This window comes from Rhinolophus sinicus, linkage group LG05, assembly GCF_036562045.2.
Source record: "Rhinolophus sinicus isolate RSC01 linkage group LG05, ASM3656204v1, whole genome shotgun sequence".
Classification (NCBI taxonomy): domain Eukaryota; kingdom Metazoa; phylum Chordata; class Mammalia; order Chiroptera; family Rhinolophidae; genus Rhinolophus; species Rhinolophus sinicus.
In genome coordinates this window covers 78,439,838-78,462,330 of record NC_133755.1, presented here as the reverse complement: position 1 = coordinate 78,462,330, position 22,493 = coordinate 78,439,838, and the positions used below count along the sequence as shown (strand labels likewise).

The 22,493-nt window shown below is 50.2% G+C and overlaps 2 protein-coding genes across 6 annotated transcripts; one reads left to right on the top strand and one right to left on the bottom strand.

Annotated features, from left to right (window-relative positions):
* Nucleotides 1–5,042: 5,042 nt before the first annotated feature.
* On the bottom strand, nt 5,043–10,410 carry PRR3 (proline rich 3). Of its 4 annotated transcripts, none has more exons than XM_019717371.2 (5): nt 9,994–10,343; nt 9,279–9,341; nt 7,224–7,406; nt 6,595–6,882; nt 5,043–6,336 (listed from the first exon to the last, which is right to left on the bottom strand). In XM_019717371.2, exons 1-5 carry the CDS (start codon nt 10,211–10,213, stop codon nt 6,230–6,232), a joined length of 861 nt encoding a protein of 286 aa, XP_019572930.1. In that variant the 5' UTR covers nt 10,214–10,343; the 3' UTR covers nt 5,043–6,229. The 4 variants fall into 4 exon arrangements, with proteins under 4 accessions (XP_019572930.1, XP_019572929.1, XP_074188717.1 ...); XM_074332616.1 differs by having other exon boundaries at nt 6,086–6,336; nt 9,925–10,063; XM_019717370.2 differs by lacking the exon at nt 7,224–7,406 and having other exon boundaries at nt 9,994–10,410.
* Nucleotides 10,411–10,707: 297 nt separating this feature from the next.
* GNL1 (G protein nucleolar 1 (putative)) lies at nt 10,708–20,004 on the top strand. 2 transcript variants are annotated; one of them, XM_019717369.2, is made up of 13 exons: nt 10,708–10,846; nt 11,088–11,325; nt 11,742–11,907; nt 12,275–12,411; nt 12,565–12,716; nt 12,834–12,905; nt 13,620–13,827; nt 13,981–14,076; nt 14,481–14,675; nt 18,500–18,678; nt 18,752–18,914; nt 19,125–19,265; nt 19,649–20,004. In XM_019717369.2, the coding sequence occupies exons 2-13, from the start codon at nt 11,253–11,255 to the stop codon at nt 19,894–19,896; spliced, it is 1,830 nt and encodes a 609-aa protein (XP_019572928.1). In that variant the 5' UTR covers nt 10,708–10,846; nt 11,088–11,252; the 3' UTR covers nt 19,897–20,004. The 2 variants fall into 2 exon arrangements, with proteins under 2 accessions (XP_019572928.1, XP_074188715.1); XM_074332614.1 differs by lacking the exon at nt 10,708–10,846 and having other exon boundaries at nt 10,927–11,325.
* Nucleotides 20,005–22,493: the final 2,489 nt, after the last annotated feature.

Here is a 22,493-nt window from a genome sequence, read left to right as displayed (position 1 = left end):
AGATTGGCCTAAACCAGAAGAGGCTGCACTGAAGAAAAAGATCCCCTGGAAGAAACTGAAGAAACAAAAACTTACAGCCCGGGAGGAAATTTAGCATCAAATAAATGCTAATAAAAGTAAAAGCAGGAGGAAAAAATACATTTAGATAAATAAAAATAATGGTTAAATCTGAAAAAAGAAATCACACCACCTTCCATTCTTGGGCCAAAACTGAAAGATCATCCTCTTATCCGTTCCCCCTCATCAGTAAGCCATGTCTGCTTCATTCATTCATTAAAAAAATATTATTTATTGAGTGCATGGTCTGTGCCAGGCACTCCTGTAGGGCCTTGGGATATCACCGAACAAAGATGTGGTACATATATACCATGAAGTATTGTATTGGATACCACTGATCTCTAGCAGGGAGATGATGCTGTGGAGAAAGAAAACAGATCAAGGTGAAATGCATCAGGAGGGCAGGTTGTAGTACTAAATAGAATGTTCCTGAGTCTCAAGTGAGGTGAAATTCAAGTAAATCCCTGAGGGAGGTAAGTTTTGGCCACATGTATTTCCAGGAGACGAGCCTTCCTGGCAGAAGGAAGAGGAAGGGTGATGCCCTACAGCAGAAGTGTGCTGGGCATACATGAGGAACAGAGAGGCCAGTGTGGCTGGAGTGGCACGAGAGACACAAGGACAGCAGGGTCGGGACTTGGAGGCCTTTGAGGTCGTCTGGAGGATCTGGCTTCTGTTCTTGACTAACATGGAAGTCATTACAAAGTTCTGAGCTGAGGAGTGACCTGACCTGGCCTACATTTTAAAAGGGTGACTTTGGGAGCTGTGCTGAGAGTAGACTGAGGGGTGCAGCAGGGGGGAGAATGGCAGAAGCAGGGAGACCTGTTAGGAGGTGACAGTGGCGCAGGCGAGGGTGGCAGTAGTGGAGGTGGTGACAAGGGTTGATTTCTGGGTATATGGGAAAAAAGAGCCAGTAGGTTTCATTAATGAATTGGATGTCAGATGTAACAAAAAAATAAGGATGACTCCAAGTTTTCTGAACCGAGCAACTAGAAAGATGAGTTGCCATCAACTCAGACTTTAAAATATCTGTGCTCTTCTCTCCACCTTTACCGAGACCAAGCCACCATCTCCTTACCCTGGACCACAGGAGCCTCCTCCTCACTGGTCTCCCTACTGTTATTCTCATTCTCAAATCTATCCTTCAGTCAGCAGTACCGTGTTTCCCCAAAAATAAGACTGGGTCTTATATTAAGGTTTGCTCCAAAAGACGCAGTAGGGCTTATGTTCAGGGGATGGCATCCTGAAAAACATGCTAGGGCTTATTTTCCGGTTAGGTCTTATTTTTGGGGAAACACGGTAGTTTGAGAGAATAAATCATTTGCTCAAAACTCAGAATATAATCCAAATGCATTGCCTGGGCTTACGGGGCTCTTTATAACCTGGTCCGTCGGATTTCCTGATCTCTCCATCTGGCCTCACTGGTCTTCCATTCCTACTTCACACACCTCAAACCCATTCCTGCCCCAGGGCCCTTGCCCTCGCTGTTCCCTATGCCTGCAATGCCTTTCCCCCAGATAGTCCCATGGCTGCTTCATTTAATTCTGTACTCTAGTCACATCACCTCCTCAAAGAAGCCCTATGTATTGTAATATTGACTTGTCACTCTCCAGCCTCTTCCTTCACTTTTTCTTCATAGCACTTATCACTTAAAGTTATATTACATATGCATTTATTGTCTATCATCCTCAATAGACTGTAATCATCACATGGGCAAGGATTTTGCCTTTTTTCATCACTATATTCCCAGCCCCTGAAACAGTACTTGGCCCAGAGAAGGCACTAAAGTATTCATCGAATGAATGGGAGACTTAACTAGGACAACACATATGAAGAACTTGGCGTGGACCTGCCATAGAGCAAGCAACCATAAAATCCCATACTGGGATCTCTCCCTGCCTCTCTGGCCTTCCCCCTGTCTCCTGGTTAGGCCATCCTTATCTTTCCTAACTTGGTCATTTATGTGCGCTTTCCCCAAGGCTAAGTGCTGGGCCTTCTTCTTCCCACTTGACATTCTGCTCCCAGGTGATTTCAGCTGTAGACTCCTCAAACAGGTCTTTTGTAACCAGCATGTTTTTAGTCCCCAACTGTTCTTCTCTACGTAGTACTCCATTTATTTCCTTTATATTATTAATCACAATCTGTAATTACTTGTTTGTTTACTTTTGAAACAGCCTCTGACAACTGGGAACTGGCTGACACTAGGAGCTAGACCTTGGTGCTGCTAAGAGCTGGCCTGGCGCTGTCAGGTTGAACCTAAACTTCACGGAATACCAATGACAGACGAGGTCATTCTGTGACAGTGATGAAGACAAAGCTGATAACCTTGTCTAAGCATGGACAAAAACAAGGTCACTGTGTAAACCGTAAACACTAAATGCCCCTCTTGGCTACAATGAGTGATGCTTTTGTTTTAAACCAGTTACAGCTTTAGCCATGTTTCATTCCTCCCTCCTAGATGAATTTGCTCAGATGTACAAGCATAGAATTGCCCCCACTTCCTGACAGCACCCAATCCAAAACTTCCTGCTTCCTTGAACCTCCTCTCCAATCAGGGCCAAACCACCAAACACAAACCCTAGTCCTGTCATTGCTAAGCCTCTTAATGAGATCCTCTGCAGTTAATAAACCCGGCTCTGACGTAGGTGCTCCTGGTGCTCTTTGGCTGGAAGGGCACTGGCACTTTTACTCTCATTTTCTATCGCATCCCCAAATGTTAGCAGGGAATGGCTGGTAGAGGATGTCCACCCTACCGTTCTCACCTGCTGAAAGCCCAGCATTTTACTTAGCACAGGGCTGCCTGAATACTTCTCCAAGCCTCACTGGCAGCTAAGTATTAGCCACAGGACAGGGTTATGGCCAGCGGGATATAATGTAAGAGCGGCGTGTTAGCTTCGGGGGAATTTCCTCCAGGACAGATGGTGTGTTCTGTCCTTCCTCCATCCTGAGGCTTACAGCATGGAATAGCAAATGAGGGCTCCACTCTGGACTGTGAATAGGAGGGTCTGACCCCAAGAACTGTGGAACCGAAGCTGGGGTTCTGAGTACCTGAGGGTCTTTTAGTGGCATGACTGTCACACACGCCTTGGACTGCCTACCTCTTGACTTGTGAGAATAAATTTGTATCTTCTTTTAAAGACTAATTTTGGTTTCTGTTACAATTGAATTCAAAGCTGGTAAAGTGAGCCATGTAGGTGTTTGGTATTTACAGGGTGAATAATTGTACCCACGGTCATGGCTTCAGCCTCCACCTATATGCAGGTAACTCAGATTTATGTCTCCAGTTTAATCTGAATATCAAACCTGTATATCCAACTACCTACCTGATCTCTCCTTGGATGTCTTAAAAAAGGCAGCTCAGGGCCGGTCCAGTGGCTCAGGCGGTTAGAGCTCCATGCTCCTAACTCCGAAGGCTGCCAGTTCGATTCCCACATGGGCGAGTGGGCTCTCAACCACAAGGTTGCCAGTTCAATTCCTCGAGTCCCGCAAGAGATGGTGGGCAGCGCCCCCTGCAACTAAGATTGAACACGGCACCTTAAGGTGAGCTGCCTTCCGGATGGCTCACTTGTTGGTTGGAGCCCCGGCTCTCAACCACAAGGTTGCCAGTTCAATTCCTCCAGTCCCGCAAGGGATGGTGGGCAGCACCCCCTACAACTAAGATTGAACACAGCACCTTGAGCACCTTGAGCTGAGCTGCCACTGAGCTCCCGGATAGCTCAGTTGGTTGGAGCGCCTCCTCTCAACCACAAGGTTGCCAGTTCAACTCCCGCAAGGGATGGTGGGCTGCGCCCCCTGCAACTAGCAACGGCAACTGGACCTGGAGCTGAGCTGCGCCCTCCACAACTAAGACTGAACGGACAACAACTTGAAGCTGAATGGCACCCTCCACAACTAAGATTGAAAGGACAACAACTTGACTTGGAAAAAAGTCCTGGAAGTACATACTGTTCCCCAATAAAGTCCTATTCCCCTTCCCCAATAAAAAATCTTAAAAAAAAAAAAAAAAAAGGCAGCTCAGACTCAACCACTCCAAAAGAAAAGTAGCGGCATTCTCCTGTTTTCTTCTAATACCTTTCTTTTTAAATGGCACAGCTATGATAGCTGAACTACCCTGAATCCTAAAATACTTTCATTTTTGACCTTAGTTCCAAAAGTCCACTTTTCTCTAACTCCACTACCCAAATCTATGCCACCATTGTGACTCACTGGGGTTACTGAAGTAATTTTCTAGCCTCCACCGTCAAGCCTGGGCAGCTCCACTCATTGTGATTTTCCTGAAAAACCAACCTAATCTGTGATACTGACCTGCCTGCAACTCTTCAAAGGCTTCTGTCTGAAAAGACCCAAATCCTTTTGCTCTGCATGGCCGAGTGGTCTAGCTCGTCTTCTGCCTCCCCTTGCGCTGTCCCCGCCGCTTAGCAAACACCTTTGCCTGGACCACACTACCACCTCACCTCTGGTTTGTCCTTCAGAGCCTGCTTCAGCTGTCATCTCCCAAGATTCCCTTTAGTACAGACTCCCACTTTCATCATGTCTCACTTCTCTACCACGCCACTGACAGATGTGAACTTGACACGTATTTGTGATTTTTTTATGAACTTGTCTCCCCCTGTAGTTCCATCAGGTTCAGCTGTCACCTCCAGTGCCGAGTACAGTGCCTGGCCCACAGGCACTCTACAAATATTTATCAAGAGGCTGCTTTGTCATTACTACTCCACAAACATCAAACCTACACACACAGGCAAAATGTTTAAACACTACTCCATGGGCACCTGGCTTTTCCTTTTTCCTACCAACTTTACCCTTGAACAAAACGGAGCCTGGTCTGGTTAATGGGACTCCCACTGGTTCCTTCAGACTGGAAGAAACTCAAGCTGTGCTTTCTCTATCACCACTGTGCATGAACTAAATGAATAACCGGACCCCTACAAGAACACCCTCATCTGCACCTCCAGAGGTGACTGGAACACAGGGATTAAAGAAAATGCTTGTTTCCACTGCGTTTATTACTACTATAAAAAATGTTAAAAAGAAAAAAAATTAATTTTCAGTTTCCAACGGCTCTCATCCCTCCCTCATGCCCACAACTGCTGGCCCATTTCCTCAGGGCCAGTTCAAAACTGAGACTGTTCACTGTAGTTTTCACAGAAAACAACCAGTGCCAGGGATGTAGGGGAAGAAGGTTGGAAGGTGACAGTACTGTACAGTTTTCACCCAAAGGTAGGCCAGATGGAGATTCACAGAATTCACATGAACAGGCTGGCAGCCTCATAACGACGCAGTCTAACGAAAATGGAGACAGGAGATAGGGTAGGCCCGTCAGAGGCTTGAGAGGACATCTCACAGGTCTGTGTGAAACCTGTAAAATCCAACCCCCGAGGAATGGGGAGGAATGGGGAGGACCGGGGAGGACCGGGGAGGACCAGGGAGGCAGTCTTGTGGAAAGTTTCACAATTCTCCCAGGTTAGGAGGTGGGGAAAAACTAGAGGGCACCAAGAGCCTCCCTCATTTTGGCAGAAATATTCTACTGTTGGGAAGTCACAAAAATGCCACGGACACTGAGAAGGGCTATAAGGGGATGCACAGTTTCACAAAGCACAGTGATCACAAACCATAGCGGCAAGGATCAGGCTACTGATGCAGAAACTACGAGAAAAAGGAAGCATGGCCTCCATGGAGCGACTCTGTACGTCACCCAAACTGGACCCCAGGTCACACAACCTGGTGAGTTTTACAGAGCGGCTGACACCATAAGGAGTAGGAGGCATCACATAAAAAGGACTTCAGACAAGCAGCTAGAAGGGAATGGTGGGAAACTGCTCCAAGGCTCAGGAATTGAGGGCGATACTGGGGGCTGGGTGGGCAGATGCACCAGAAACAGCACCAAATAGGTTTCCTGTTCAGCAGTCAGTTGGCAAGGGAAGCCTCTAAAGGCAGCCAAGATGGGGTCCAGAAGGCAAGTCCCTGGAGGCTGAACCAGAAGAAAGAGCACACTGTGCACCTGTGATGAAACACAGCTCTGGACCCCAAACGCGGAGGTGATGGGTCAGTGCAGGCGTCACTGACTGAGGGTGGTGTGTGGAACAGCCTCACAGAGCTGTCACAGGGCCACAGGCAAATACATGGCCGCTAGGTCACAGAGGGCTCCTTCCAGCTTGGACGGGAAGGCACATTCTCACAGAGGAGGTCCATTGACGCCTGGGTGGTAGAAGGCACAGAGATCCTCATATCGACAGTGGCCCTTTTTGGCAAAGTGTCGGCAGACAGGGCGATCAGATTTGTCTGTGAACAACCGAAAATCGGGCAATTTAAAATGTAAGAAAGAAAACAAATGTAAGAGAAAGCAGAGCTAGAGAAGGTGGTCCGATTTCCTACTCTCTACCATTTCCAGATATTTTAGAATGGTAGTCTTTCTCCGGGGAGAAAAAACATTCAGGCCTACTCCTACTTCAGAAGGACAGCCCCAAAGAGAAGAGTCAGGGTCACTCTGGGAGTGCAGGGTTATTAAATGTATACAGGTATAAAAAAAATGGACCTCACCTTCCTTAACCTGGGGTCCATCCTTGGGTGGGCAGGTATTTTTGACAAGTGACCAGCTTTTGAGCCTTCGAGGATGTCTCTGTTCTTTGTGAAAGCCTCCCCTGGAAGGACCATGGCTTGGTCCGGGAACAGGAGGCTCAGCATTGATCCCCCACCAACCACGACCATATGGGCCAAACCTGGGGCCTAAGCCTCCCCAAACCGGGCCTCTGCCCCGGGGAGGAGGTGGGAGACTCAGCAGTGGTGGAATCACCGGTCCCCTTGATCCTGGAGGACCTCTGTGAAGAGCTAGAGAGAGAGAGAAAGCCATGGAAAGGTGATCAATGGCCAGCTTATTCCTGATAAAAAAGCCTTGATTTTTTAAAAACTTTTTATTGAAGCACATTATACATACAAAAAAATACACCAATTTCAACTGCACAACTCAATTATCACCAAAGTAAACATACTTGTGTTTCCACCACCCAGGTGAAGAGATAGGACCTTATTAGCACTTCAGAAGTCACCCCCCCTTGTGCCCCTCCTCCCCCACCACCCACCCTCCTCCCCAAAGATAACCAATGTCCTGACTTCTAGCACCACATGTTAGTTTTTGCCTGGTTTTGAACTTTGCATAACTGGAATCATACAGTCTGCATTCTTTTGTGTCTGGATCCTTTCGCTCAACATCATGTTTGTGAGATTCATCCAAGTTGCCTGTAGCAGGAGCTCGTTCATTTTCAGTGCAGTGTAGTATCCCATTGCATGCACACACAACAACTTATTTATCCATTCTAGTGATGGTGGACATGTGGGTGGATTCCAGTTTGGGGCTATAAGGAAAAATGCTGCTATAAACATTTTTGTACATGTCTTCGTTACACATATGTATGCATTTCTGTTGAGTATATATACCTAGGAGAGGTATTATTGGGTCCTAGCGTATATATATGCTCAAGTTTAATAGGTAAAGTTATTTCCCAAAGTGGTTGTACCAACTTATACCGCCACCAGCAGTTCGTTGTTCCATTGCCTTGACAACACTTGGTATTAATCAATCTTTTCCATTTCTGCCATTCTCTTGAGTGTGAAGTTTTTTGTTTTTTTTTAATTTGTGGTAAAACATGTAACATGAAAATTACCACCTTAACTATTTTTAAGTGGACATCTCAGTAGTGTTAAGTAAATTAACATTGTTGTGCAACACATCTTGAGAACTTTCTCATCTTCCAATACTGCAACTCTATAGCTACTGACAACACTCCTCTTCCCCCGCCACCCAGCCCCTGGCAACCACCATTTCACTTTGTGTCTGAATTGAACTACTTTAGATACTGCACTTAAGTGTAGTCATACAGTACTTTTCTTTTTGTGACTGGCTTATTTTATTTAGCGTAATGGCCTCAAGGTTCACTGTAGCATGTGACAAGACTGTCTTACTTTAGAGGGATGAATAATATTCCACTGCATAAACATACACTTTGCTTAGCTATTCATCTGTCAACAGACGTTCAGGTTACTACCATCTCGACTATTGTGAATAGTGCTGTCATGAACATGGGTGTGCAAAAATCTCAAGATCCTGCTTTCCATTCTTTTGGATAAAGACCCAAGAGTGGAATTGCTGGCTCATAAGATAATTCTATTTTTAATTTTTTGAGGAACCTTCATACTGTTTTTCATAGTGTACCACCGTGCAATCCTACCAACAGTACACAAGCATTTCAATTTCAAAGTGGTATGTTTTTATCTTGCATTTGTTTATCAACTAATGTTCTTGTTCATGTTTTTTGGGTAATTTAGGTCGCAGTTGTTATGAGGTGGCTATTCTGGTCTTTTGCCCAGTTTTCTAACAGGTTGTCTAGAAAACTTCTTTATATATTCTAGAACGAGCTCTTTATTGATTACATTTGTTGTATTTTCTACTCTATGGCTCCCTATTAATTACTTAATAGTGTCATTTGATTAATAGAAGTTTATATTTTCTAGTGTAGTTCAGTTTATAAATTTTTCCTTTATGGTTAATGTGTTTCCTGTCTAAGAACTCTTATCTACTTTAAGACCATGAAATATATTTATTTTCTAGAATTATTTCTTTACCTCTACACTCAGATCTAGAATCCACTTGGAATTGATGTTTGCGTATGGTATGAATAGGTCAAATTTCATTCCCCCATGAATAGCCAATTAATCCAGGATTATTTACTGAAAAGACCACTATTTCAGTTCCATCTTCATCATAAATGAAGTGTCCACATATGTGTGGGCCTGTTACTGGACTCTTTATGCTATTCTATTGACTCATGTGTCTATCACTGCGCCAACACTACACCGTCACAACCACTATAGCTTTACAATAAAGTCTTAATATTCAGAGCAACCCCTCCCACTTCAAGCCTGCCTTTGCAATCTCTTACCCTGATCCTTTCATGTCCATATAATAATGTAGAATGTTTATTTCCACACAGACACACACACACACAAAATAGGGATTATAATTGGGAATGCATTGAATCAACAGATCAATTTGGAAAGAACTGACATTTTTTACAACACTGAGTTTTCCAATCTGTGAATATACATCTCTTCATTCATTTAGGTACTGAATTCTGATCTTTTGATTTTGAGTCCTTCCTGGGTTTTAGTCCCTCTCTTGCTCCCTTCTCCAGGACCTAATAAAAAGATCAGGGCCCCTTCCTCCTCACCTGACTTGGGGTCACCAGGCTTTCCATTGGCCATGGGGGGAGGGCCCAGAAGGCTGGGTGGTCCTAAGAGTAGACATGAAAATATGGTCATCATAATGGACTAGAGGACTGATGATCCTATTCTTAAGTTTTTATTCTATTACTCATTTCTTAAATCAACCAGTAAAGCCAGGTATATTCTCAGTTGTGTTACAGGTTTTCACCCCATCTATCTGCTCTTTCCTCTGCGAAAGTGTTCAGGATTGATTGGCAAAAAGTGGAGACTCGGTCAAGGGGGATAATGCGGGAGGAATACCTACGATTTTCTCTTTCCCTGACACTGTTGCTATCCAAAATATCTAGAGGTAATCCAACCCTTCTCTAATTGCTGGCCAAATAGCTCCCCTCCGCCCCTGTAGTTTAGAGAAAGATACACTTCCACCTTCCCTGTGAAAGTCTGGACACAAATTATCCTAGTCACGCAACCTGCAACCTCTCTAGGGCCGAGCTCTTTATCCTGTCCTCCCCTGCCTTCTTTAGAAAGGTTTAGGGGCCAGATTGAAGTTGAGGGTTCAACTCTTTCAGGGCTCCATCCGGGATAGGCCCTCCACCCCCTGCCCCAGCGCGCGCGCCCTTCCTCCTTCCGTTGGAGCCCACTTCCTCGCACCTTTTCAGCCCCTAACCCCTCGCCCCGACCAGCTGGCAGAAATGTGCACACTCCTCCAGGGCTCCTCACCGATGGAAATCCCATCTTCTTCGTCTTCAGTCTCTTCCCGCTTTAGCAGTGGGAGCTGCTGCGGCGGCTGCTGCTGCTGCTGATTCTGCTTCTTTCGTTTCGGCATCGTCGTTGCGGCAATGGCTGCAGCGGGATTTGGAAGGCAGTGAGGAAGGGGCACGCTGAGATTCTGTTTCCGCTTCCGCGGGGGCTGTGGACCCCAGGCTGAAGCTCCCGCCATTTAACTTCCGGAAGGCTGCAGGGAGCCTTTGTGCAGCTCATTTTCACGTAAGCTGCCACCCTCTGTTTCTGCCAGAGGGCGTAAATCTCAAACCTCCCCTTCGTTGCGCTTCTATAAATGTTTTTCAAAAATTCCTCTCTTCTCCCCTCGCTGAAAAAAACTCCACAACAGGCTCTCCACAGTGTGCAACAGAGTTGTCAGGCTCTCCGGCGGGAAGGTCTGAGAGCAGGGCTGTCGCACGCTAAGATCGCCACATCCGGTTCCCGGTTACTATGGTAACAGCAGCAGGCACAACTTCGTGACCTCTGACCTCCCCCCAAAGTCCTTGTCCCACCAGGGCTTCCTTCCTCACCCACGCTTGCCCTGTGATCTGTAAACCTGCTCCTTCTTATCCTCCACCAGGAATCTGGATCCCAGCAGGGCGGTGCCCTGGACGCTTCAGACCGCCACCACTCCTCAGGACCTCTGACCCTGCCCCCAGTGTAACACAGCGACTGGGCTCCATTCCCCCACGCGCAGCCTCGGCTTCCACTCCAGGTCAAGCCCCGGGGCTGGCAAAGCAGCTTCGGCGCGTCCACGCCTCTCTTTCCCGCAGGTGGTAGGACCCGCCCCCCACTCCACCGCCCCCTCCAGGTGAGTGGTAGTTTCTGCCAGACGCGCAAGGTGGTGGTGACACGCGTCCCCCCTCTATCGACCGTGAGTTGGTAGCGTCCGTGACGAAGCGAGCCCGATCCTCCCACGCGCGCCTCCTTCCTCACGGCTGCTGCGCCCTTTCCGTGCCCCCGGCTCTCACATGCGGGGAGCCCACCCCTCATCATCTCGCCTAGCTCCGGGAGGGAAGTGACTGTATTTCCGCCCCCCTTCCTCCTTCCAGCCCAGCTACTGGGGCAAATCGGCCAGGCCCGCCCGTTGACGTCACCTTCTAGCTCCGCCCCCTCGAGGGTCCCGGGCCCTTGCGGCGGGGGCTGCCCGGGGAGGGTGTAGTCAGTTGAGGCGGCGGGAGCTCGGCGGAGGGAGGGCCAGGTGACTGGTCCGGGCCATGCCGAGGAAGAAGCCCTTCAGCGTGAAGCAGAAGAAGAAGCAGTTGCAGGACAAGCGGGAGCGGAAGCGAGGTCAGTGCGGGAGAGAGAGGAGGGGGCGGGGCTCGGGCTCCCGCACATCTAAAAGGAGGGGTGTGCCCGCCGCGCCTCTGGAGGGCGTGGGAGGGGGTGGTGGCCGTGAGCCGTCGCGCGCGGGTGACCGCAGAGGGGATTCCCTCACTCCAGCCCCCCTACATGGAAGGGGTGGGGAAGGATGGGGAGTTGGGGGAGGGGAATCCCTCCAGCTCGAGCGGGCAACATCCCTGCAGATCCCTGGAGGAGGAGTGACTACCCCCACGCACATCTAGGAGGGTCCTCAGCAGGGTGGCTGAGAGAATCGGGCCTCAGAAGAAGTGGGGTGGGGTGAGGGGAAGCCAGATCCAACGGGGAGGGGGTCTTTTGGCCCCTGAGAGCCGGGCAACACTGGCGTCACCGGCTCCTCCCCTCAGGGCTTCAAGATGGGCTGCGATCCAGTTCCAACAGCCGCAGCGGGAGTCGGGAGCGGCGGGAGGAGCAGACCGACACCTCGGACGGGGAGTCTGTGACCCATCACATCCGTAGGCTCAACCAGCAGCCTTCCCAGGGGCTGGGTCCGCGAGGCTATGACCCAAATCGGTGAGTGGGCGGGGGACACTGGCCTGGCCTTCCCCGCCTACCAGAAAGTCAGAGCATTGGGGGCTAGCCAGCAGCGGCTGGCTTGAAACTGGAGGTGGTGTGGCTGGGATGCCACAGTTCTCCGCGGGCGCTGGGTTCCAGGGAGCGGCCACAATCTTCCCTTCCCGAGGGGCTGGAGAGAGCTTCGCTTTTAGAAGGACAAGACTTAGGGGAAGGCCGAATATTGCGGGAAAGAGGGGCTTGGGGGAGGGCCTACTCAAGGGGCAAACAACCTTGGAGAGAAAGCTTTGGGAAGTTGTCTGCCCAAGAGGGGAGTCTTTTTGTGGCCACAGGATTGTAATGGATGCTGTGGTCCTTGTCCCGTTAGATACCGGCTGCATTTTGAGAGGGACAGCCGGGAGGAGGTGGAGAGGAGAAAGAGAGCAGCCCGGGAGCAAGTGCTGCAGCCTGTCAGTGCTGAAGTGCTGGAGCTGGACATCCGGGAGGTCTACCAGCCTGGCTCAGGTGGGTGAGAGCTAGCTGTTGGTGATAGGCACTGGGCTGGGGGAAGGGGTGTGGAGGAGTAAAAGCTGACTGTGAGGACGGAGGGGTCTGGGATGCACCCTGCAGTCCTGACACAATCCTCAGACTTCCTTGGACTTTTCATTGATTTCCCAGTCTTGGACTTTCCCCGACGTCCTCCTTGGAGCTATGAGATGTCCAAGGAGCAACTAATGAGCCAGGAGGAACGGAGCTTCCAGGAGTATCTTGGGAAGATTCACGGGGCTTACACCTTGGAGAAACTCAGCTACTTTGAGCACAATCTGGAGGTGAGAATGGAGTGGGGACAAGAATAGGGCGTAGTGACCCAGGGTCAGATTGGTCTGGGGTCAGGCAGGAAAGGGACTCTGAGCTCAGGTTCTCTTCCGCTGACCTTGTCTTTTCAGACGTGGAGGCAGCTGTGGCGAGTGTTAGAGATGTCTGACATTGTCCTGCTTATCACTGATATCCGACATCCAGTGAGTACTGGGATAAGGCTGGGAAAGCCGGAGGTGGGAGTGGGGGGAAGATTCCTGTGGGGTCAAGGGCAGAGGCAGCAGTTGGGAGACAAAGGGGTACCCTTCTTCCTTCCCATTCTCTCGTACCCCATGCTGATGTCTGCAGTCAGGGTTTCAGTCCTTTACTCACCAGTGTCCCAGACTGTCATTCCTTCCCTGGCCAACTGACTCTCCTCTTTTTTATTCTTTTGATGAAAAACTACACATCCTGTTTCCCAGCCCAGCAGAGCTAAACCAACAGAAGGTCCTAGAGTGGAGCTCCAGGGCATTCCATGAAAGCAGCTGGGGGCTTTCCCGTGCCCTGCCCATTAGTCAGCACAAGACTGACCTGGAACGCTGGGGTAGCAGTAAAGGCTCCAGACTCTGCTGCTGGATGGCTGTTGTGTGACCCTGCTCTGCCACTTCACAGTTGTCCTCCAGTGGGAGAAAGGGAGGTCTGTGGGGACATGTAGGTTGGAGATTCTTAACAGCATCCACACACGTACATGCCTACGTAAATGCACAGGTGTTACTTACCTCTGCTTTGTCTTCCTAGCTCAATTCGGCTAATTTACCTGTTTTGCCCCAGAATCTGCTACCTCCAGGGTTTTGTCTTCAAGCTGTGCCTGCTGAGCTAGAGGCAGAGGACTCTGAGGTGACCTCCCATTGCTCATTCCCTTGCCAACCCTGTCCCAGGTTGTGAATTTCCCGCCAGCGCTTTATGAGTACGTGACTGGAGAACTTGGGCTGGGCCTGGTGCTGGTCCTGAACAAGGTGGATCTGGCCCCGCCGGCTCTCGCAGTCGCCTGGAAGCATTATTTTCACCAACACTTTCCCCAGCTCCACGTCGTCCTTTTCACCTCTTTCCCTCGGGACCCCCGCACCCCACAGGACTCTAGCAGTGGTGAGTGGCAGTGCGGAGGGCAGCATGGGAGAGAGGGGTGGCAGGGGACAAAGGGAGAGCAGAGATGCTTGTTGACAAGGGGGCACCGATCTTGGACCTAAGGGTGGCGGGAGAGGTGGGGTGTGCTAACCCTTTTGTCCTCTCTGATGGCAGTCTTGAAGAAGAGTCGGAGGCGGGGGAGAGGATGGACTCGGGCCTTGGGGCCCGAGCAGTTGTTGAGAGCCTGTGAAGCCATCACTGCAGGGAAAGGTTTGTGCCTCTTAGAGGGAGATGTGACAGGTCATTGGGAGACCCAAGGCCCAGAGTCGTTTTACTCACCTTTTCCGAAGTCAACCCCTCTATTCTGGCACAGGCAAGAGGCTGGGGGAGGGGTGGAAGAGGGAGCAGACCGACTTGGTGGGACAGGAGAGGTAGCAGGTCGGCAGGAGCCCCAGGGTCGCTGCCTTCAGGCTTTCCAGGACTTTTCAGAAAACTCAGAGAAATGCACGTGTTTCCAAGGTGGTGTCAAGTGAAGGCTGGGGAGAGTCAGCTGTGGTGCACGTTGGCACTACCCAACTCAATAGGGCACCAGTTACATCAGCTGTGCAGTACAGTCTGTGCCGTCACGTACAGTGGCTCTGGGGAGAACCTTCTTCATCTTCTTCCTTGAGCAGTGGACTTGAGCAGCTGGCGGGAGAAGATTGCCCGGGATGTGGCTGGGGCCACCTGGGGGAATGGCTCTGGTGAGGAGGAAGAAGAGGATGATGGGCCCGCAGTGCTGGTGGAGCAGCAGACCGACTCGGCGATGGAGCCAGCCGGCCCAGCCCGGGAGCGCTATAAGGATGGGGTGGTGACCATCGGCTGTGTGGGTAAGAGAGCAGTGCCATGCGTGGCATGGCGGCCCCAGTGTTTGGAAAAGCAGGGAGCTGATCAGGCGTCATTAGGCCCCAGGTCTCTGGAGGCCGTGTACCGTAGTGGAAGGACCATGGTCTGCCTGAGTTAAATCCCACCTCTCCTTGGTTGATACTGATTTTGAGCATGTATTTACCCACTGAGTTTTAAGTACTTTGGATTTTAAATTGGGAATACTGATACGTAAGTGAAAGAACAGATGTGAGGAGTGAAGGGAAGAGGAAAGAGAGAGCCTAGCAAAGCCTGACAAGTAGTGATAATGGTAATAGTAACTATTAAAACTAAACATTTGTGTGGTACTTAACTATGTGCCAGGCACTGGTCTAAGTGACTTGTATGTGTTAACTCTGGAAGTTGGAGTAATTAGTGCATAGCAGAGGGGCCATGAAATCATAGCGGGAGCTTAGCAAGTATTAGTTTCTTTCTTGGTCTGAATCCTTTAAATCTGTTGTCAAGGCGACTCTTGCCTTAATGCAGACATTTGTCTCTGCTCTTGGTGGGATAAAGGAAGGTCTCATTAGGGCCCAGAGCCCCTTTTAATTTGGGTGGGGGAGGTAAGAAGTGACTTTGGCAAAGTTGTGGCACTGAGGTGTCACCGAACCAGAAAAGGCCCAGCCTGGAAGAAATTAGGGAGAGCAGAGCAGAGTAGTTGGTACCTTGGAAATGCTCCTGACTTACCTTTCAGTTTCCTTTTTGTCTTGGGCAAAACCTGCCTGACCACTGACCGATTGCTCCCTCTCCAGCCACTCCCCTCTGGCTTTCTTCCTCTGACTTCGGACCCTGCTGCTCCTCCCAGGAGGCTGTGTGCCCTCTCCCAGCAGCCTGTGCACTAACTTGACTGTGCTCAGGTGGTGTGACAGGGAGAGTCTGTGGCACCGGCAACCTGAGTTCGGATCCCCCTCCAGCCCTTGGTCATTTATCCCCCAAACACTGAGCAGCAGGTGCCAGGTGCTGTTCCAGGGACGGCATGGATGTGCTGCTGTGAGGGTGGCAGGAAGTCCCTGCCCTCACGGAGCTTGTCTTCTTGTGAGTAAATTGATTCATCATTTGAAATCATGTTATTTAGGGGCAATGAAAGGGGATAGAGAACAAGTAGACGAGGAGGCGTCCTCCAAGAAAGACTTAGAGGAGCCTGGGGTGATGGGGAGAAGTGGCTGTTTGGAGATGTGGGGAAAGGGCCTTCTAGGCCAAGGGGCCAGTCAGTGAGAGGTCTTGGGGTAGGAAGGAGCTTGTTGACTGTGGGCCTAGCCAGACTGACGGGGGGATTGAAGAGCACATGGGAGGAGGTCAGAAAGGTCGTCAGGGACCATGTCATGGGAAGTGTTTGGGATTTACTCCAAGTCCGATGAGAAGCCAGAGGTCGGTTTTGAGCAGAGGAATGAAGATCTGATTTCCACATTTAGAAGTTTATTTGCTGAGTGGAGAATAAATGTGGGGGGTGGGGGGGGGTGGGCAAGAAAGGAAGCAGAGAGAGCTTAGTAAGGCTCTGCAGTGGACTTCTAGGTTTTTGTATGAGCAGCTGGGATTACCGAGGTAGGAAGATTGGGAGAGGAGCAGATTTGGAGGGGCTGGGAGGGGAAGGGAATTCAGAAACTAAACTTGAGATTAAAAAAACCCCAGTGGAGATGTTGAATAGGCAGTGGGTATAGGAGCCTGGAGCTTAGGGAGGAAGACTGGAGATTTGAATTTGGGAGCCACTGGTGGATATAAATGGTATTTGAAGTCATGGACTGAAGCATGCGATGTGGGATGTAGGTGGGAAGAGGAGGAGGAGACGGAGGGTGTCCCAGACATCAAATGGAAAAGGTGTTTGGAGAGGAAAGGAGGGCTCAGCTGTATCAAATGTTGATGACAAGTCCAGTGAGAAGAGAACAGAGACGCTCCGTGGACTTGACAGTGTGAACATGAGTGGTTTCAGTGGAGTGGCGGAAAGAAAGCCAGATTAGGGTAGGCCAGTGAGAGAACGGACAACAATTTGGCCGAACCTCATATAATGTGGTATGAGACACGAGACAGACAGTTCCGTTTGTGTAAAGTTCAAAACCTGCAAAATTGAATGGCACCATTGAGGGATTGTCATGCAGGGACTCACGTGGGGTCTCAGCTCCCGCTCCCAACATAAGAACGCAGGCTATGGTGAGGCCAAAAAGGAACACCCACGGATCCATAGATAGGGGGTTCACACCACTCTATTCTTGCTGGCGGCCGGGCGAGACACACGAAGTAGGATCCACCCAATCCGCAATCCTCCATCCGCTTTTCTGCCTGCCAACCAACCAACCAACCAGTGCCATCATGGCAGTTACATCAGCAGCCAATTGGCCAACCATTTACAGCCCATGGCCAACCAACATCGGAGCCAGCAGCCCTCCTCCCCCATGCGAGGCCCAGAGCCTGGAAACTGCTCTCTGGGACTCTGTCCTCACAGGGATACACAGCTCATAAAACTAAAGAGAAACATAAGCAACAGAATCCCTTACAACTCAGGATAAGGCTCCCATGTGCAGAGGAAGAGGGTTATGCTCAAGAAGGAACAAACGGGGCCTCTGAGGACATGTGTCACACTGCACCCATGGGTGGGTGATACGGGATTCATCTGGCACATTTATGTTTTACGCGTTTTTGTGTATGTTACAGTTCATAGTCATGAAAAAGACAGTATGAATAAGTGGTGACTGAAAACAGGCAAGTCTTTGAAGGAGTTTCACTGCAAAGGGGCAGAGAAATGGGGCTGGTGGGGGTTGTCGGAGGAGGGTTATTCGCGCCCTTCCTCCCTCTCCCCCTTTCTTCCTCTCCTTCCTTCCCTCCCACCCCTCCCCCCCTTTGGAAGGGAGATATCTTGGTGGGTTGGCAATGGAGTGAGCGTGGGGCTGCCCCTCCCCAGCCACAGTGAGCTGCCCGGGAGCAGGTGCTGAATGGGCGCAGCTGCATTTTACAGGGCTGGGGTTTTGCCGGGTGCGTGAGGTGGACAGGAGAGGTGGGACTGGGGTGCTGAAGTTCTGTGAAAGAGACTGGCTGTAGAGTGGGAGCACGGAATCTAAGTTGGCTGAGAAGGGAAGTGAGGACGTGAGTCGGGTATTGAGTAGTGTTTCTGTGCTAGAGTCAAGGTCAAAGAATTCCTGAAAAGGAGGAATCAGAATAAGTGATCTGGAAAGATGGGATGTCAGGGTGGAGAGTGGGGTGCTTGCAGGTGAGATTTTGGATGTGTGAAGTGACGGTCCAGGTCATGACCACGGGAGAGGGTAGCTGAGGTGGGGTGGAGGAAACCACCTTTGGAAGGGACATCCTGGCACTGAGAGGCCAGAGTGCTGAACAGGGTTGTGTAGATACTGAAGTCAGCTGGAGTGAAGGTGGCGTCGTGACGAGAGTGGCAGGGAGACCTGAGGGCTCCAGTCTTCTCCTTGGAGAACGTAGGATAATTGTGAAATGATAGTCATGAGATGCGTGTCTCCCTGGGATTGGGTACTTAGTCCTCTGCTGCACGGACATACACAGTTGTTCGTTTCTCATTTAATCTTGACCGTGAGCTTGGAGGTGTCTGCACTGTAAAATGAGTAAACAGTCTCAGAAAGTTAAGTCAATTGCCTTTGACGTCACAAAGTTGGTAGGTGGAGAGGCCAGGATTCAACCCTGGCAGTCCAGAGTCTGATTTTAACTTGCAATGTTAAACCACTTCCTTAATTTCTGAGCCTTAGTTCCCCTTTCACCTACAGATACAGCAGCATGTCCTGCCCATCAGAGTAAAGATGTGTCAAATGTTAATTTTCCTTGCCTTCCTCAGGTTTCCCCAATGTGGGGAAGTCCTCGCTGATCAATGGGCTGGTAGGGCGGAAGGTCGTAAGTGTCTCCAGAACCCCGGGCCACACGCGATACTTTCAGACTTACTTTCTCACGCCCTCCGTGAAGCTCTGTGACTGCCCAGGCCTCATATTCCCTTCCCTTCTGCCCAAGCAGTTACAGGTATGAGGGCACAGGTGCCTGGGAGGGAGAAGGCAGGGCATGGAGGGAGCTACTGAGCGCTCTCTCCCCTTAGGTTCTGGCAGGGATTTACCCCATCGCCCAGATCCAGGAGCCGTACACTGCGGTGGGCTACCTGGCATCCCGAATCCCCGTGCAGGCCTTGCTCCACCTGCGCCACCCTGAGGCTGAGGACCCCTCGGCAGAACACCCCTGGTGTGCCTGGGACATCTGCGAAGGTGGGTTCCGTGCCTGGCTCCTCCCTTTGCCCTTTACTCTCCTCTCTTCTCAGAGGTTCTGCCCTTGGCCCAACAGCTGGCCACTCCCCTAGATTTCTGTCACAGGACCAGCAAGCTCTCTGGCCTTGAATGTTCTGGGGCAAACTGGAAGGACTGTATTAGGGGAGTGGGCTTAATGGCCTCCTCACCATTATTCTTTTCTCCCTCCAGCCTGGGCAGAGAAACGTGGTTACAAGACAGCCAAGGCTGCGCGGAACGATGTGTACAGAGCGGCCAACAGCCTCCTGCGGCTGGCGCTGGATGGCCGCCTTACCCTGTGCTTTCGTCCCCCGGGCTACAGTGAACAGAAAGGTCGGCCAGCCAGTATGCTTCCCCAGCCCCTGCTGTCGTGTAGGCCGTAGGGTGCGAGCATGTGGCCACAGATAGGGAAGCCTGGATTCTGTGCCTGTCTGTCAGCTCTGCGTTGCTAAGCGTCTCCCAGGTGGTCCCTGATCTGCAAAACCAGCTTATAGGTGCCCCTTGGCAAGGTGGTGATAAAGATAGGAGTTGATGTGTGCAGAGCTGTTCAGTGCCCAGCACACGGGAGGTTGAATGAACGAATGGACAAACGAATGAAGGAATGCCAACCGCTGTAAAAATTGTTAGTCTTAGTCTTTGCTCTTACCCATCTTTCTCTGGCTTTAGTTCCTTGTTCAAAACCCTCCTCTGTTCTTTTTCTTGCTTTGGTTCCCTAGGCACGTGGGAGTCCCATCCGGAGACTACGGAGCTGGTGGTTTTGCAGGGTCGGGTGGGGCCAGCAGGTGATGAGGAGGACGAGGAAGAGGAGGAGGAAGAGCTGAGCAGCTCCTGTGAGGAGGAGGGAGAGGAGGACCGGGATGCAGATGAGGAGGGGGAAGGGGATGAGGACACCCCAACCTCAGCTCCAGGGTCCAGCCTGGCCTCGAGGAACCCATACTCCCTGCTGGGGGAGGACGAGTGCTGAGGCCCTGCCCTGCGCCATCTCCCTCACCCAGTATCTTTGCTTTTGGACTGACCTGGGGGTATCTCTCCTCTGCCACCCCGATTGTGAATAAAGATTGTCTGCTTTGTAGCCCCTTCCCCAGATGGACTGAGGTGAGAGCAGCTGCTTCAAACTGACAGCTGTGGGAGGCTTCTCTTCTCCCTTTTTTCAAGCATTCCCTTTGTGAAGGAAAAGTTCTCTGAGGAACTAATTCAGTGGGTTCTAAGGCCCTGAAACCGCTTCCTCTGCCTTCTCCGCCACTTGCACCTTGGGAATGCTGTTATCAGCATGGGGAGGGCAGGGCCCATCAGGCTTGAGGCCTGGTCTGCAGCCAGCCCCCTTTGGACTTTGTGCCATTCCCTCTCAGATTGGAGCAGCAGCCCTGGCACCGCCTGCTGCTAGACCTGGGCTGTACCAGGAGCTTCTGGGAGAAAAAGCAGTATGGGTTGTCAAGCTGATGTCTCCAAATGAGATTTTTACAAGGTTCATTCCTTCCCCAAAATTCAGCAAATATTTATTGAGAGCCGACTGTGTGTATGGACCTATGCTAAGCACTGGGCATATAGAGGTCCACAGATGTGGCCTGACTTAAATTTGCAGCCTGGCCACGATTAAGACCCCATTATTAGGCACCCAAGATTTTGGATTAAGAAGGGTTTATGCTTTCCAAATTCTTGGGGCTCATACAGCATAATTCTAGAACTTCCTGTTGATGAAAATATTATAATTAAGACTAAATGCTTGTGAAAATGTTGATTAAATGTTAACAAGTACAGTCTTAATTACTGGCAAACAAATAACGTGCACATTTATGATTTGAGCAGACTAGCCCTTTAAATATAGTGTTAAGTTTCTTTCCTTAAAAGCCATATGCACTAAGGGTATATGGGATTCAGAGGGGAGGGCACAGAACCGGCCTCCCGAATCCCGCTTTCCCTGGTGTGGGGATGGAGCCACGGTGACCCATGCAGGGTCTTGAGCTGCCCTGTCACGTCATGTGTTTCAGCAGTGGTTAGCTCTCCTGTGAGGGTACCTCAGGCTTTGCTGTGTGTCTCCCTTGTCAAGCAGGCAGCTAGACTCCTAGGTTTAATTACTGGAGAAAAGGGAGGATTGGGTTTTGTTGTATTGGCCGCCACAGTGCTGTCTGGGTTGGGTGGTAGCAAAACGTGTTGCTTGACTGGTTGACCATTAGGTGTAAAGGTGAGGAGGAGGGGCAGCACCAGACTTTTTCTCTTCACTCAGACATCACGTTCAGGTCCTGGGTCACTGCTCAGTAAAGCCAGCAGAGACCCTGTCAACCCAGGAGCAAAAGAAGCTGAGGTGTTGGGAGCCACACATTCCATCAAGCTCCCCCCTCCATTGGTCCCAGTGAGGGCATGAGCCCTGGAATTGCACTCCAGTGCAAAGTGTAAATGCTACCAGCATGTCAGTGTGCTTCACGGCTGACCAAAGTGAGCTATAAAAGCAAAAGTCCAGGTTGAGAGAGAAACCTGCCTCCTGTCTTGGACTCTTCAGCCTCAGGGCTGGATCTTCTGATGAAAGAAAGGGGGTCCCAGCTCAGTTTCCTCTAAGGGTTCGTGCATTCAGGGACGCTCAGGGGACTTCGCTGCAGGAGGTGGGGTGGGGATATTGGAGTCATCTTAAAAAGTGGGAAAAGGAGAAAAATGACAATTTCTCCTCATTTTGTCTTATGCAATCTCGAGTGTCATTGGAGGCCATGGGGGGAGTCAGGTGGGGATGAAGATTGGAGACCTGGAGCTGGAGGGGAAGCTGAGGGGACATTTTTATGCTGAAAACCTGGAAGGAGGCAACTCCATCTCTGAAGGACTAGACTAAATGAGTCCCCTGCCAATGCCTCTCTGACTCCGTAGGAAAGTAACCTAGGAAAAGAACTATTTTGGCAACAGACAGACCTGGGAGGAGCACAAATAATACCCCAACATCAGTGCCGGAGGCTGAGGTTGAAGCTGACTAAAAGGGACAAAGGAAACCAGGGGCCTACTCCCCTCCATGCTGAACTACCCGGCACCCCTGTCCTCACACTCTTGCCTGGGTCACGCCCACTATGGGGATGCTTGACCAGGGAGGTCTGGGGCTCTGGTGGTTCCCACAGCTCTTGGCCAGTCTCTTCATGGAGAGAAACCAGTGCATCTTATTTATGCTGGAATTACTCTTAGACATTGAGCAGATTCCTTCCAGGCTTCTCTTTTTCCAGACAGTTCTAGTCCTGCTCCTGGGACAAAGTAGCTGTGTGTGGTCTAGGGTAGTTCAAGTATCTGGACCTCTGTTTCTTTATTTCTTATCATTGATACACAACAAAAATTGGTTGGAAACAATATGTGCCAGACACGCTGAGTTCTGGGACAAAAAAAAAAAAAAAAAAAAAAAAAAAGATTGAATAAGGCATAGACCTCAAGGAGTGAAACAGCCAGACACTAATAATACAATAATGCAATAATTCTATAGCTCTACATAAATTAGAAAAGAATTTACGTATGTCCTTTGAACTGTCATAACTAAGGTGGCCAGAACTTATAATCACCCCAAGGATTAATTCACCCACTGAGTATTTGTCGAGC

What these genes read in the sequence shown, in the direction of transcription:
- GNL1 (XM_019717369.2), top strand. Translation starts at nt 11,253, where the DNA reads ATGCCGAGGAAGAAGCCCTTCAGCGTGAAGCAGAAGAAGAAGCAGTTG. An exon ending in GGTGACCATCGGCTGTGTGG is followed by an intron (nt 14,676 to 18,499) that starts GTAAGAGAGCAG and finishes TGCCTTCCTCAG; the next exon opens with GTTTCCCCAATGTGGGGAAG. An exon ending in GGGCTACAGTGAACAGAAAG is followed by an intron (nt 19,266 to 19,648) that starts GTCGGCCAGCCA and finishes TTGGTTCCCTAG; the next exon opens with GCACGTGGGAGTCCCATCCG.
- PRR3 (XM_019717371.2), bottom strand. Translation starts at nt 10,213, where the DNA reads ATGGCGGGAGCTTCAGCCTGGGGTCCACAGCCCCCGCGGAAGCGGAAA. An exon ending in GCCTGGTGACCCCAAGTCAG is followed by an intron (nt 7,407 to 9,278) that starts GTGAGGAGGAAG and finishes TTTTCCTTATAG; the next exon opens with CCCCAAACTGGAATCCACCC. An exon ending in TGGACCCCAGGTTAAGGAAG is followed by an intron (nt 6,337 to 6,594) that starts GTGAGGTCCATT and finishes GGTTGTTCACAG; the next exon opens with ACAAATCTGATCGCCCTGTC.